We start from the raw sequence: 16,412 nt of genomic DNA, 5'->3' as shown, positions 1-16,412 counted from the left end.
TTTTCTCATCTGTATATTTCAGGTGCAAAGTACTTATAAATATACTGCTGAAGATGTTGATGAACTATCATTTGAAGCTAACGAACTTATCAGCGTTGTTGCTTACGATGACCCAGAAGAGCAAGTGAGTTAACTTTGTGACCTAAGTCGAGTTGTAACTGTTTGGTTGATTTTAATATTTTTAATTCAGAGATGAGTATTTATTTACACCAGTAAAATGATTAGTAACTGACAACAATACATGTTATTTTAATATAACAGGAAGAAGGCTGGCTTATGGGAATCAGAGAGTCTACAATGGAGAAAGGAATCTTTCCTGCTAACTTCACAAGACCCATATGAAAGTTTCTGATGCAAACAGATGAAGTTTTTTCTTTCCATTGCTGTTATATCCTGTCATATAGAAGGCTGGCCACCCAATCCATCACAGTCAAAGGCATGCTCCTTACATGGTTTTTGACTTATTTTATATGTGAAACTATTTGCCATTTGTTTACCGTAAGCCTTTGAGGTTTTTTATTTTAATATTCTATAAAGGATGGTGCGTGTTGTATAGTAGATTTATTTTTTTTTCATGAAACTGCTTCTATTGACAATATGCCTAAGCATTAAATGGCCCTTAATAGTTTAATGTTTATGTAGAGATATGTATAAGGGTGCTGGAACTAGTGATACACGTCCCCCACCATCAATCTGTCCAGTAAAGTTTAAATCTGAAGATTGTTTAGGATATATATTTTTCATAACACTGTTATGGCTCATCAGTATTATCTGATGGTCAAGTATTGCCAATGCGAGATTAATTTTAAGTCAAGTAGTGGTGTTGCTACTGGTTCTTACTAATCCGTGTGTTGTGCATTGTAGACCAAATATTGCACACACAACTGTGAACTTAAAACCATTTCCTTATCTTGGTGTATTTTCATTGGCCAGTAGCAACTTGCTGCTAGATATTTGTAATTTTGTATGTTGCCATAGTTTATTTTTATGCTGGACACTTGAATCACAATTGGTAATATATTTATTTTAGAAATATTAAAGCAGGACTACCAAATTTTATGTTGTGGTAGCCCTGCCTTTCCTCTCCCCCCCTACAAATATGAAGCAAAAAGTTAAAAAGTTTGCTTACTTTGTTTGTTTGTGTCAAAAGATAAGTTTTCCTTTTATTATGGTTCCTTACCCCAACAAAGTAAAGTTGCTTCTTGCACCCTTGGATATCCATTAGAGACAAAAAAAAAAAGTAATTCTTTTTCATTGTTTCTTTGGCCAATTTTTATTTAAAAATATAATAAGTGTGATAACCACTAACAAGTTATAGTATGTATGCATTATCTGTTTGGTAGAGTTTGATGAATATGGATTGTTCCACGTTAAACAAATTGTGTTGGATATAATATGTTTTAAATTGTACGCATCGTTCTAGTAAGATGTGTTTGATTTTCATGAAGAACCATATTCGTATATTTAAGGAAAAAGTGGCAGATATGAAGCTGAGTTTACAAACTTATCTATATCTTTACTCTTGTTGTTTAATAATGACTTGTTAAATGTGTAGGACAGCCTTCTATCCAAATAACTGAAAGTGTGGTGTTTGGAAAAATGCTTTCAAAGACTTAAGTCTATTATATGTGAATAACCACATTTTTAAAGGTATAATATTAAGAAATATATCTACTTGTTATGGTTTCTGTTAATTGAATCAATTTGTGTAACCATAACCTAGTTTTTTTAATGGTATCTGTTATTAGAGGAAAATTTGTTGAGGTGAATAAATAACACAAGTTAGAAAAAAAATCACTCCTTAAAAAAATATGCTCTTTGTCATCCTAAACAAACAGTTTAGTGGCTAGGTATGAATGTTTGGCGTTTTATCTAAATTTAAAAAAATAAATAAAACAGCATATTTCACTTTATGCAGTTATAAGATATTTAACAAAGCTGTTGACAGTATCTACTTAGAACACACACTACACGTTTTGAAGTTTCTTTCTCCATCAGAAGTAACATAGACTCGGCATGGCCAGGTGGTTAGGGTGCTCAACTTGTAATATGAATGTCATGGGTTCGATCCCCTGTCACAGCAAACGTGCTCACTCTTTCAGAGGAAGTAATGAGAAATCCCACTATTCATTTATAAAAGAGTAGCCCAAGAGTTAGCAGTGGGTAGTGATGAATGGCTGCCTTCCCTCTAGTCTTACACTACTAAATTAGGGGCGGCTAGTGCAGATAGCCCTCACGTAGCTTGGTGTGAAATTCAAAACAAACAGAAGTAACTTGCAAGACTTTGAGAAAAATAATATAATTTTGTAAAGGAATAACAGGGTTCGAAATAAGAACTTGCATTGAAATAAAAAATAAGTTGAATATTCTTTTTGACATCGCTGACCAGTGGTTTGGATCCTGTATTCAACAAAGTTTTAACGTGATCATCAGATTATACTTGTCATTGAAATGAGTCCAGCTACATGGAGAGTTGCAACAAGAAAATTTGTGTTCTAAACTAATTTATGATCTTGCATCTCCCCCATGTAAAGGTTCGAATGTTGTGCATCTCCATTTGCAATATTGACAGGATATTCTGTTATGAACAGGGTAACCACACGGAAACTACTTTTGAAGTACAAGAACATTTTTTTTAAATATTAACGAACGAGAATCTCGGAATCTGTTACGTATTTGCATATCTATGGGTACAGCAAATCTGGTGTGGAACAAATCACACCTAAAGAGGTTAAGAACAAATGGAATTAAATCTTCTAGATCTGTTTGATTAAAACAAAGAGTCATTGTATCAGATCACGATCATATACCTTGGAAATTAGCTTAAAACCCGTATGTACTTCTACCAGGAAATCTTTTAAATATTTTCATTGTTATAAGTGGTCCACAAGCCATCACAGAATTGTCCAGCACTTCTTGGATGATGGTGAGTATATTTTTTCCCGTCTATATGGAAGTAATAACATTATTTTAGGACAGTCACACATTGTTGTGTAAGTACTTAAAGAAGTTTACAAAATAAATATAAAACTAGAATTACAAAGTCTGGTGGAAGATTTATCGTTAATAATTCCGTCCAGTTTATCTCGTCATGTATGGTGGATGAAATTAACTTTTTTGTGCATATAGGGATAGAATGTAACATTTATTGTATTTTTTTCCATTATAACAAGTGTAGTTATTCATAGAAGATTTGATTGTCTTCCATTATATTTATTTGAAACCTGTATAAATATAAATAACTTGGGGTAAAATCTAATATATCTGTTTAGTAATACCATTGCTAATATAAATATATATATATATATATATAATATTTTTTTTTAATTCAGATGTTTATTTTTTATGCCCTAGCTCTTTGTTGTTACCAAAAAAGCTTCATGCAAAGGGTAGCTTCCTAGAAGTAAAATATATTGAAGTATATACGTATATTGATTGATATCATACTGACTCTTAGATTCTGAGCTTAAGTAACAAGAACTTTCATTTTCTTCAGTAATGTTGGTAAATAGAAAGACGTAAAGATGTGACTGCTAATACTTGTACTCTCCTTTTATTGTAAGGAAAGTTGCAATTATTGTAACTTTGGGGATTTGAAAACCAAGACTTGTTATTCCATATGTCAGATTAACGATGTTCTTGAAATGTGTTTTATTTAAACTTATAATATTACATTTATATTACCTCATTTGGTAAAGGTATGTGAAGTTTCTACTGTGCATATTTCAAGCATGTTTTTTTTTGACATGTCTGTAATTGTTGTGGAGTATTAGCAGAACCTTCTGTACATATTATCTGTTGATGTTTTCTAATGGTCACATGACGTGATAACAACCACAGAGATTTCACTTCAGAAAGCAGTATTTCCTACTATTACTAAACCTGCTAAATAGAACTTCTAATGAACTGGTGAAAATAAATTATAAACGATACTGGTATAACAGAAACTGTGTAAAATTGTATTTGTGTGGAGAGATGTGAAATTAGCAAAAAAAAACATTTCAATTAATCACTTCTTTTATGTTTCAGTACTTTGCATCGGTCATTGTTACTTATATCTGTAGAATGGTTTATGTGTTTAAGAAACAAAGGTTTATCATTTTATAATTTTTTTTTTTAAAGGTTAACTGAAGAATTACCGAAATATTTAGTTTTGGAAAGTTGATGAATTTGTTGTGTGGGTGTTAAATCACTGTAGCTGTTGATCATTACAAGATATAGAATACTAAACTTTGTGTATATGTTATACAACCTTTAACATTCTTCAGATATGGGGTGTTTTTAACATTTCATCAGTTGGACTGATTTCCTAGAAGGTTGAATCAGTGGTAGTTTATTTAAAAACTTCTAAAAGCTGTATAGTTAAGTTAGTGGGACAATTAACAAATCTGAGAGAAAGTCTTCTAGTGATTGTCTTACAAATAAAAGAGGAATTGAAAATGGTTACTAAACAACAAACAAAAATTGAATGTGGCTTTGTTTTTATGAATTTAATACAAATTCTGCTCTGCCTTGTTACAATTTTTGTTTTTCTTACATACATTAAAGAATTTATTAATAAATTTGTGATTTCCTGTATTGTAAATCATTAGACATTGGGCACATTTTGTTTTGCTAATGCTGTCTTTGTTAATACACTTACAATTATTCCTGATTCAAAAGCTTCACCAGAATAAGTCTTAATGCTTTGGGAATTAGAAAGTCTGTGAAATAAATCATAATAGGATCACTAATTAAACCTTCTAATGATTGAAATAAATGTTTAATGATTTTAACCTCATGGTTTACAAGAGCATGTACTACATTTTTTAAAAAAGGTGTGAAACAGTCCTTTTTAGAGTGTATTGTAATTATCTATTGACATAAAAGTTAAGATTTCCTAGGTGCTTATTTTCAGAGAGGTCTTGCAAAAAGTGAAGGATAAGTTAAGCAGGAAATTTTTAAAAATAAACGAACTTTTAAATTAATTTGTTAATCATATATTAACATAGAGGGTTGATTATTACATATTAAAATGATTTTCAATATGCTAGTCAGCAAATATTACAACCATGGTCAATATAAACTCATGGAGTAACAGAGATTATTAGTACTACATTTTAACCTTGTTTAGTAATAGTGGGATACCATAAAAAACATTGCTTTCAGAAAGTAAATTCAACATCCTTTCCAATGCAATATATTCATACATTTAGATCATAAAGATATGTTCAGGTAAGAAAATTGAAAACTTCCATATGGGAACATCCCTTGTACTTAACGGCACTGAAAAACACAGGAATATAGATTCACTGAGTGAACAAGGACCATGAAGAAATAGACCTTCAACCAGCTGTATCCCAGTTTGGTAAGCAAAGTGTGACTTCTTGTCTCAGGTGAAGATCAGCAAATACAAAGGTTAGTGAACAAAACTGTCTCCATGCATCAGGGAAACAGGCAACAGTATGTATGCAGCATAATCAGAAAGGATCTCTATCTAGACAAGCAGTAGAAGTTATAACAAACACAACTTGTTTCCACAACATATTTGTTCCACCATTGTGTACATACCAAGCACCTGGAGAATGAAACAGATATGGCATGGTCTTCTGGTTTGTGAATTAAAGAGTTGATGTGTTATAAGAATAACAGTCAAAAGCATCAGATTAGAGCAGCCAACGAGTGCTAGGTAGGGCGCTATTAATTAGCAACCTTCTCTCTAGTCTATCCGTTCCATATTACAGACAGCTGGTTAAGATAACAAGGATACAACTATAAAAGAACTCAGATGATTGAAGAAGATAACTGCATTAAAGAGACTAGCTTAAGTACTAGATAAAGCACATTTGGTTATACATTCATTTATACTATAAACATAATTTTCATGAATACCTAACTTTTGCATAGACTTTCTTGTACACCAACTTATTAGTGTATTAGTTGAAGCACATAAAGCTTACAAACTTTTTAAATTTACAGGTACTAAGAACATATTTTTGTAAGGACCCAAATTTAATTATAGACTTGCAGCAGAATTAGCTGCTCTTTACTCAGTATGTTTTATATTACTCTTTTATTTAATGAGAAAAGTAAAAATGTCTCATATTATAATACTGTTTAGTGAATCCCATGTCTCAGGCTTCCTTTATTAACTTAGATTGTGAGTGGTGTAACTGTCTGGTGCATTCTTTATAGAAATATACAAATACAGTTCAAAAGTAATGTACATACTTTAATTCTCTAAAGCTCTTACTAAGTTTTTAATAGACTGATAATACTTTTGTAATTTTTAGAGAGCTATGTTTATAGAGAATGTTAAAAGAAATATAGAAAACAGTAAGTTGTGTTTTCTATTGAGATATTTCTTGTAAGTTTGTGAAAGGATTGGAAGGAAGTATTCTGAATACGTCCTTCAGTTGTATTTCTTATTCATAAACAAGTTTTGAACATTCTTCTAGTTTACAACAGAAATTACAGAATGTTAATCAGGTCATTATCTGAGTAATTAACAGAGACAGGACGATGCATTTTTATAAACAATAAAAATGTTATTTTCTTTCATGCAACAGAACTCCACTATTTAAAAAAAAACAAAAAACGTTACAGTTTGTGTAACGGGAGCACATACTGCCTAGACGTTACAGTTTGTGTAACAGGAGCACATACTGCCTAGATTTAACATGAAATTTCTTTGTACAATCTTAAAGATGGTTACACACACACACACGTTTAGTTCCTCTGTTCACTCTTAATAAGGTCGTACAAACTAACAATAAAATTATATTCAGACATATTAAATACATTTAGATGTACAAGAATTTAGTCTTCTCACTTTGTGTTCATATCCCCGAATCTTGAACGGTATACACGTTGTTTGATAAAAGTAGATTTTCTTGAACACCCACAGACTGAAACTTCTGTTAATTTTTGATCATATTAAATTCAGATAAATCTTAAATTAAAAATGGATATTTTTTTTAATTGAACAAATTTTGAAGCAGTCGTAAAAATAAATTATTTACATTAATGTTAGAAAGGTACAAGTTTGGATGTGACCTCGTTCAGAATGTAACAACAAAAAATGAAAGTGACACAATTATCATGCTATAAAAATTTCAACCTAATTAAAGATCCAAATACTAGTTTCAAACCAATTAACTTTTTTTCTCACCATAATCTATCTACAACAAGATTGTGACTGAGACCTTCATCTATTAATGATTTAATTTATATACCACTTTTATTTAAGATGTCAAGAACCAATACTAAGTCATCAATAATCTTTTAACAAACATATTCAATTGAAGGGTCGTTTGACTGAAATTCATCTTCCTTAATTAACATAATCAACTTTATGATACGGTATTCTTATTTTGTATGCCAATAACTTTTGTTATCCATATTCTGCGATATTTGGGAAAAATTAAACTCTAAGGAACATAGTGAATCATGAACATGTTTTTACAACAGAGGTCCCACCAACAAACTACTAATTTTTTAGATAATGCTACAAAAACTGTTAATAAAATACATAATGTTATTGTACTAATACAAGTAAACTGTTTAGCTTATATTTTGTGTTAATTTTACACAAAGGCCTTTATTACTGTGACAAACACAAACAAGCAATGGCATAAGACTTGTACAAGAAAAACAAAGAGAAAGGCCAGTTGATTGTAGAAACATTGTACCTAATATGTTACATGATATCTATGCACGTGATCTTGTATACTAGCTTTATTAATTGTCACTAAATTTGTAATTTTCTTTTACAGTTGTTTCTAACTATCTAGTATTTTAAACCTACATAGCTGGAATTATACAGAGGAATTTCAATTCACACATAACATTAGATTGTTTTAACTATAAAATTATTTCTTTATGTCTGAAAAGTTTATTTAAAGCTACTTAATTAAATCAATTTGTGGACAGATTGTATGAAAAAAGTTATAATTTACTTATTATTTTACATTAAGCAATATGTTGGCTTTTACTCAAATTTACTTTAAAAAATCTGGAATCCAAGTATTAAAATATAAATTTGCAAATGTTATTAATTAGCAAATCAGATGCCTTGGTGGTAAATCCTAGTCATTTCTGAAGTGTATTGTGGAAAGCTTACATCTTCGCTTTGATATAATAGGTCAATTGTTGATTTTTAAGTATCTTTCACAAGAATGTTAGTGTACCAATATATTAGATCAAAACATTCATGTTACACATTCCTACCAAACTGTAAATTTTTCATTTCGGTTAGATGTATTATGTACATGTCAGAAACTATTTGATATAACCAATCTTCTTTATAAATTTAGGGACTACGTAAAAAACATACCTGAATTACCACCCAATATGTCGTACTACATGTAATTGTTTGGACAACATTAAGAGTTTTAAACCGAATTTTATGTTAGAAAACATAAGTATAATATTACCAACAATATACTAACTGCAAAAAAACAATTGTATAAGCTATTTTGAAAACTTTTGATAAATCGATTTAAGAGTTATTTTAAACCTTACAGTGGATGACAATATTTTCTTCACACATAAAGACATAATTTCTTAGAAAAGAACACTTAAGGTGATGTATCAATTTAAATATCCAAGTGTAACTCTAGGTTTATAGGTTCAACCACTAGACAGAAGCAACACAAAAAGCATACAAATTTACATATCTAGTTAATAAACAGTGAAAAATTACATTAAAATTAACTTTCTTTAATATACAAATGGCTCCAGATTTATGAGAAATCTGTTTTATATTACACTAAATTTCACACAAAAAACTTAGGTAGGAGTTAGTCAGTATGTTGCCAGTCTGACTCTTATAGAAACATTAGCGATTCTTACTTCACGAAAGAAGGACGTTAGTAATACCCCAGTCACACTGGAATAACATGCATGAAAATACCCGTTTCAATACTTTGTAACGAAAAAAGAAATAATATTCAGAAACAATTCATGTAGCCCTTTTCTAGAGTAACATAAACATGACAAAAGGTGAGAGGTGGAAAAAACATCTTAGAAGTTATTTCTAGTAAAAAACGTACATCAAATGTGAAGGTTTTAAAACTACACTTTAATAAAAGTTCTTTCCGATTTATTCGTAATCGTGCATCTAAGATTTTTCCAGTTAGGTAAGGTCAATGTTTTCAGAAAAAAAAAAAAGCGTAGGGAAAAAAATATATATATAGATATAATTTGTTTTACGTTAGGAACACTTCACTTTGTGAATTTTAAACAATATGGTTGAACAAGAAACCTCGCTAAATGTAGATAATTCTCATTTACACTGTCCTTTTTATGTGCCTACTGTATTAACTTTGCTTTTCTTTCTAGTTCAAATCTTTAGGCAAACAAAAATGTTCATAACAGTCAGATACAAAATCTTTATAAATTTAAATATATGTATCACTAATCCAAAGTACATTCCAGAATAGCATTTTCATGCTTTACAAAAAAAAGTGTTAAAACACTGCAGTACCTCTTGTTAGTTTGTTTAGTATTCTAAACATAATTTATTTAAAACAAAATTTAACTTAAATAACTGGCACAATGACAGTCAGATCTGGCTTCTCTCTAGTTGTTCAAAACAAAAATGTATTGTAGTCGGGATTCCCTTCTTCCTGTCTAAAATGAACACAAAAATAAGCTAAGCTATTGGTAAACTACTGAAAGATTGACTCAAACAGAACAAACTTTTGTTTAAAACTAGTCAGCTTGTAATGGCTTGTCTGTCATCATCAGAGCTGCCTCCCATTGTTATGTGATACCGATCTGGGGAAAACATGTCTTCTTCATCTGACACTTCATACCTAAATTAAAGAGAGAAAAGAGGTTAAAGAGAAATCCTTTTTACCACCAATTAAAGTTTTTGCCACAGTTCAAATACTTATAAAAGCTACAATATATAGTGCAAGGCAAAAAAACTGCTGTTCATTTGGTATAAAGAAAACATTACAAAGACAAGTTTAAGCCAATTATTATATGTTACAGGATAATAGTAATGAAATTAAACTGTTCTTTGTGAAACAAATTATGCAGTTTTTTGTCACCCTGTATACACTTTTTTTATTCTGAGGTGGGAAAGCTAGTTACTCTAATAAAAAATAATATTCACAAAAATATTATTAGAGATTAGAATGAAAAGTATCTCGGTTGTGGCTTTCTCTTTATCAAGTATTGCAATCATAAAAACAATTGGTTATGATTTTTATCAAGAATTAATTGATTGAATCTGTTGTAGTAAAAACATTGAGGAAAAAAGTTTGGTTTGAATTACTTTTTTCCCTAAACATTACTTTACAAATAACATAAAATACTTTTGTTTATTTTCCCATACCATGGTTTCTCTGTTCTTTCAGATCTTGCTCCATATTTATTGTTCTTTACCTGTAGATAAGGTAATTAGTAAAATATTAAATATGATTAATGATACAAGTATCCAATCAAATTTCTTTTTTTATGTTGTTTTTTGTTAGTAATAATGACAAAAAATAGAAACATCAATGCAAATAAATATATAAATTGGAAAAAGCTGTACTTTTAGAAATGAAGTTAAAAATAAATATTATTTATCAATTTCATGTCAAAATGCTAATAATGTTCAAAAACTTTGTATATAATGCTTTCCACACTCAGTAAAATAACTCAGTTTCTTTTTCTAAGTTACTATCACTAGAATTATGAAATTACAGACTAACACAAATGAAGTGGCTGACAAAGAAATATAAACACGTTCTATACGACCTTTTAGTTGTTGTTGTTGTTGTTTTTTTTTATACACAACTCAGTTTCCATAGTACTGACAAAAGTTATGACAAATATAAGTTCTTAAACCTATGTGATGAATTTAAGTCTTAAGTTCAAAAAAATATAATGGGAATCCCAAAAAACATATCTTGTATATTATCATTTATTTTCATTATTACAAAGGAAAGATATAATACCCTATAACACAACTGCTTTTGAAATGTGAACCTTTAAAAAATATTTGGGTTGTAAAATATATCCTTGTGTTACTGATTTCTTAAACTTGCATGTTTTTCTAACATCATGAATAGAAAAAACTTAGTACAACCTAAATGTTAAAGTTTTTGTTTAATGATAAAAACCTCATTCTAAACAATAGAATTGTTTCAATTTATTAAAACAGAAATAAAAATTAGAAATAAACATGTACAGGCTTCTGGAGTAACTGGAAAACTGCTTTTGTTTTGTTTTTTAACAATATTAATCGAGGTAGTTAGGCTTGAATGATAATGCAGTATCAACCAAACAGAAAATAGGATTTTAATTATACTGGAAATACGTGAGTACACACATCCCTTCAAAAACAAAACTTGGTTTTTTCTTCTCTATTTCCAAGTTAGAATAAGAGATATACAAGAAACACATTTCACTATCTTACAAGGGTTTTAAACACAGGAATTTTTCCAAGTTCATGTTCTCTCTCATCTGATAAGTGTCAAAACTCGATTACTGGTGTTCAAGACATTTCTTGTATTATATTAAAAGTATATAAAATGTATACCATTTAGTAAGTCTTCACACACAATTAAAGCTGTTAATACAAATGAAGGTACACAGCATTAAATGTTTCACTTTGGTTTAACTGGATAGTAGAAATTTGCTCATTTATCTTTAATCATACGATACATGTTATTTATGTTTTATAATAAAGAAAAAGTTGTAAATTACATTCTTTTTATGATGAATTTCTAATAATACAAGGTAAATTACTTAGACACACTACTTATTCTGTAACTTTACCTATTTCCATCAAGCTACCATGTCTTTACCTTAATTTCTTTTCTGTGCTCTGGTTCTGGGGAGTCACTGTTCTTTTCTTTATCACTTTCATGTCCAGTGGACAGTACCTTCTCTACATTATCGGTCTTAGGAACCTGAGTGATGTCCACTATAGCTGCTGTCTTTACCTCCATGGGTTCCTTAATGGGGACAGTGGTGAGAGAAGTAGATGATTCACGGTTGACAATTTCTTCTATCTTGCCAAGGTGATGAAGGTGTCTTGTGCTTTCTGTTTTTTGAAACATCACTTGGAGGTGACAAAGCACTTTCTGTTTTAGAAACCTCGCTTGGTGCTGGTGATTGTCGTCCAGCTGTGGAAGAATCTGGGGTAATTAGAAGTTCTGATGAAGCAGAAAAAGCTTTTCTTAAAGGGAATTCAGAAGACTTGTCATTATCTTCAGAATGAGGAGGGGATTCCACCCAAGAGGCTGAGGATGCTGGGCGAGATAAAGAATTATTTTTTGAAGAGACACTGAAAGACTGTTGAATATGACAGTCTTGCTCATGTAGTGTTTGTGAAAATCCAGGTGCAGAAGGAGAGGTAGTGGTTGGCATCTTGGAACGTTTCTGGCCTCGCAGAACTGTTGCAACCAGAGGAGTTGTATCACAGGTCGAAATAACTTCCAAAGGTTTTCTCAGTGGCCCTTGTTCAGTGAAGGTCAAAATCTCTGTTTGGTTTTGAATATCACTGCCACTTCCCTGTGTAACTGGAGGGGCAGGTGGTGGTTCTCCACGAGGAGGGAGCAACACCGATGGTGTTGGAAGTTCTTCTAATCTTAAAAGCTGGGAGGATTGGTTACTTAAGTCAGTTTGTGACATACATGCTATTCCATTATTCTTATCTTCTAGTGAAACATCAAACGAATGTTGCTTACAAGTACTTGTATCTTCTGTTGTTTGGGTATGGGAGGAATTTTTTAAACCTGACTTTTCCTTTGAAGAATTACTTGTCCTGGCATCTTGACTAGAAAGATTTGACAAGTCTGGCACATTCAGATTACCTTTACTTTCACCTGGTCCAGCAGATCTAGAATACATTTCTCGAAACTCATCTGCTGAGATTTCATCTAATTTCTTTGGTGATCGAGATTTGTGTTTTGATGCCCATCTACCTTTCAGTGAGAATTTTGACAGGAATCCTTTCATTTTGGCTGTGCTACCCTGAGTTCCTGAGTGTACTGTCCCTTCAGAATTTAATTCAACCACAGAAATGGGCTGATCCTGAATAGGCTGATTAACCCTTGTAGGAGGAGATTTCATTTCACTTGATCCCTGATCGCATAGTCTCCATCCAGTTTTCCCTTGTCTTTGTAATGGCTGAAGACTGTAATGATTGGCTGGCAGTGAGAATGATTTTACTTTGGTTTCTCGGATCAGATCAGGTTCAAGATATCTTGAGCTTTTTACATCAATACTCTTGACTTGAGTCTCCTGTGGTGAAGGGACATCGGACACTCTCTGCTTAACCTCTTCTCCAGCAGATGAGTTTAATTTCCAGACACTTCTTTCATGAGATAAAGTGGTAGAATTATGATGGTGCTGAGATCTTGAAGATTGATTTAACTTTTCTGTTAATGCACTTTCCTGAGTTTCATTTGGACCCTGTTTTTTTTCTTGGCTATTTGAGAAAGTGACATCTCCAGAAGAGGATCTTTGGTGGGCAGGAACAAGCTTCTGTTTTGAAGTAGAATAACAAGACCTGTAATCCTTTTCTGACTGCACAGAGCTGGAGGAACTGTTTCCATTCTCCTTCTTTTCTATTTTACAACCTTTGATATTTTTCGTTTTTTTACCAACTTTGGAAATTTCTTCATTTTCACTACTGGATGGTTCTAAGACTTCTATAACTGAACAAGTTTTTCCTTCCTGCCGTAGTTCAGGATTTCTTTCAAACAAAGATTGGAGACTTGTGTCCTCAATCTCTTGTAATGTTACTTTGGCACCAGATGAGGAAGATAAAGATTTAATTGGAAAAAAGGGTTTCTTATTATCTTTTATCTGCTCTTTTCCATGTCTGGTTTCTTTGTGATAGTTCACTTTTAACCTTTCCCTGTTTGGACTGTTGGTTGATGACGTATCAACATCTAGTATACTACTTAATGACCGAGAATTGCGTGAAGTCCAAGGGTTACTGGTTGAACAATATGATGTTGGCAAGTCCAAGTTTTGTACACTTTGTATTTCTTTATGTAACTGAAAATCTTTACGTTTATCTTCTTTTTTGTGACTGAACTGTGTCACTTATGTCTTGTTCCTCCTGTTCGTCACTTATCAAGCTATCAAAAGATAGAGTGCTCTCAGAAGATGACATTATCCTTGTGGTTGCTCCTAATGTTGGACTGCTCAACTTGGCAAGAATTTGAGCAAAATGTGACCTTCAAATGAAAAAACACACAAATTGTATCAAATCGATCCATCATTAAATACAATACCCAAATATATATGTAAAATGATTCAAAATTTTTATTAATTTGCTGATTAACTTGTAAGTTCCCAGCAATTTTATACTAGTGGATGGTTTTAACACACTTTCTAATAAAAGTACTTTCAATATTCTAGTAAAGCCCCACCCCACCCCCACCTACATTTCTAAAACACACTCATGGAAATAAGGAAGTCTTGAATTTCACTAAGATTTTTATCTAATTTTCAATCATTTGTTTAGATGGTACCTTCATTATTTTCTCAAAAAAGGGAAAAAGTTAAAAAAAAGCTCAATTATATTCATTCAAATATCACATCATACATAAAATAAGCGTTAAAGTCTTTCATGGGATTTTAGTGTTACATAAAAATAAACTAATGGCAATCCAGTTATATCTTTTAATAATAACCTAACATTTAATTTAGAAAGAATAACATAGGAGCTAATTACTCCCTTCTTAAAACTAGATCTTTCCTATGCACCTGAGTAAACGTTTTCGTACCCATGAATATCATGTTTGCAACTAACAGTAAATTAAAGGCAATGTTTTTTTCAACCTCTAAGCTATTTATAAAATTTATCCAATTTACCTCAGAATATCTAATGGTAACCTTTTCTCCTCCAGCCCCTTATTGGGCCTCATCCTCAATCTCTTACACCTATCTTCTGCTACCTGGAGCCTTGCTTCTTCTGTAGGCAGAATGTATGTGGACCATTTTCTAAACTCTTCTAGCATTACTCCCTCATGAACAGACATGTTTGTTTCCACTTCTTCAGAAATGTTCCTGAAAACACAGATATATTGTAAATATATCACAGTTCAAAATATAGCAGTCTGTATATTGAAAAATAAATTGTGAAAAAAAAAGAATAAAAATGGGTCTCACAGAAGATCAAATGAAAAATATAAATGATACAATTGTAAGGCTACAGTGTAAGTGTAACAGTGAAACATGGTGATTGGTCTGGACAATGGGCAAGTAGAAGGTCTATGACATACACTGCAGGCCAAAATTTTAAGGCCAATGAACATAAAGAAAAAATATGCATTTTGCATTGTTAGACTCAACCACTTATTTGAGTAGAGCTTCAAAAGATGAAAATAAGAAAAGGGAAAATAAAAATAAAAACTTTTTTTGCATTTAATAGGGAAAATGTGAGCACTATGAAATTAGCCTAAATATGAGCTGGTCAAAAGTTTAAGACCATACCAAGAAGTCCTAAACAGAGTACAGTAGTGAGTTGCATGGCCGTCATTGTAAATAACTTCAAACATTCTCTTTGGCATGGTCGATATAAATGTTTGCAAAAGGCTGGCTTGAATGTTATTGCAAGTGGTGAAGATGACTTCACAAAGATCATGCACTGTTTGGAATTGACGTCCATTTCTATAGACTTTCTTTATCATCCATCCCCAAACATTTTCAATGGGGTTCAGTTCAGGCAAACACGTTGGATGGTCCAAAAGAATCATGTTATTCGCCATGAAAAAGTCCTTTGTTCTGCGAGCATTGTGGATTGCAGCATTGTCCTGCTGAAAGATCCAGTCATTTCCACACAAGGGGAGGCCTTCAGTCAATAACGATGCTCTCTCCAACATGCCAATGTAGCCAGCTGCTGTTTGACGCCCCTGTATAACCTGAAGCTCTATTGTTCCATGGAAGGAGAAAGCACCCCAGATCATGATGGAACCTCCTCCACTGTGTCATGTAGAAAATGTCTCTACATAACAGTAACACTGGAAGCCATCTGGACCATCCAGGTTAAATTTTTTCTCATCAGAGAATAAAAGCTTCTTCCACTTTTCCACTTCACGTGTTTGGTACTTCTCAGCTAAGTTTAACCGAGCTGTTTCGTGGTGTGGAAGGAGGCGTGGCCTTTGAAGACATTTACGGTTTTTAAAGCCTTTCTCTCAAAGATGCCAGTTTTATTGTTCTTGAGCTGCATTCTGCACCTGTAAGGGCCTCAATCTGGTTCAACAATCAGCTGGTATCTTACTGGACAACCCATCGAATCTTCCTGCTCAACTCCAGTGAAATTTTCTTGGGTCAACCACTTGAAATTCTCATTTCATGTCCCTCAGGGTCTTTTAAGAAATTTGCAACAGCAGTTTTACTATGCCCAATCTCACCAGCGATGGCACATTGAGAGAGACCTTGCTTTTGCAAGCTCAACAACTCTGCAACGTTCAAAC

General features: G+C 32.0%; 1 protein-coding gene and 1 pseudogene across 3 annotated transcripts in view; one reads left to right on the top strand and one right to left on the bottom strand.

Moving 5' to 3' along the window:
- Positions 1 to 4,562, top strand: part of LOC143231865 (myc box-dependent-interacting protein 1-like) — a 54,264-nt gene extending 49,702 nt beyond the window's left edge. For both annotated transcript variants that reach the window (XM_076466607.1, XM_076466608.1), the window contains 2 exons: positions 23 to 124; positions 262 to 4,562. In XM_076466607.1, the coding sequence (XP_076322722.1) occupies positions 23 to 124; positions 262 to 342 (183 nt within the window). In that variant the 3' untranslated portion in view covers positions 343 to 4,562. The remainder of the gene's footprint in view (positions 1 to 22; positions 125 to 261) is intronic.
- A 4,986-nt stretch (positions 4,563 to 9,548) lies between these two features.
- LOC143231867 (uncharacterized) overlaps positions 9,549 to 16,412 on the bottom strand; it is a 101,002-nt pseudogene continuing 94,138 nt past the window's right edge. The window contains exons 12-15 of the transcript XR_013017244.1: positions 14,809 to 15,003; positions 11,784 to 14,168; positions 10,325 to 10,374; positions 9,549 to 9,797 (exon numbers count right to left, since the gene is read on the bottom strand). The product of XR_013017244.1 is annotated as an uncharacterized LOC143231867 (transcript). The remainder of the gene's footprint in view (positions 9,798 to 10,324; positions 10,375 to 11,783; positions 14,169 to 14,808; positions 15,004 to 16,412) is intronic.

The sequence above is a fragment of the Tachypleus tridentatus genome, chromosome 11, assembly GCF_004210375.1.
Source record: "Tachypleus tridentatus isolate NWPU-2018 chromosome 11, ASM421037v1, whole genome shotgun sequence".
NCBI classification, from domain to species: Eukaryota; Metazoa; Arthropoda; class Merostomata; order Xiphosura; family Limulidae; genus Tachypleus; species Tachypleus tridentatus.
This window is presented reverse-complemented; position numbering and strand designations above follow the sequence as displayed.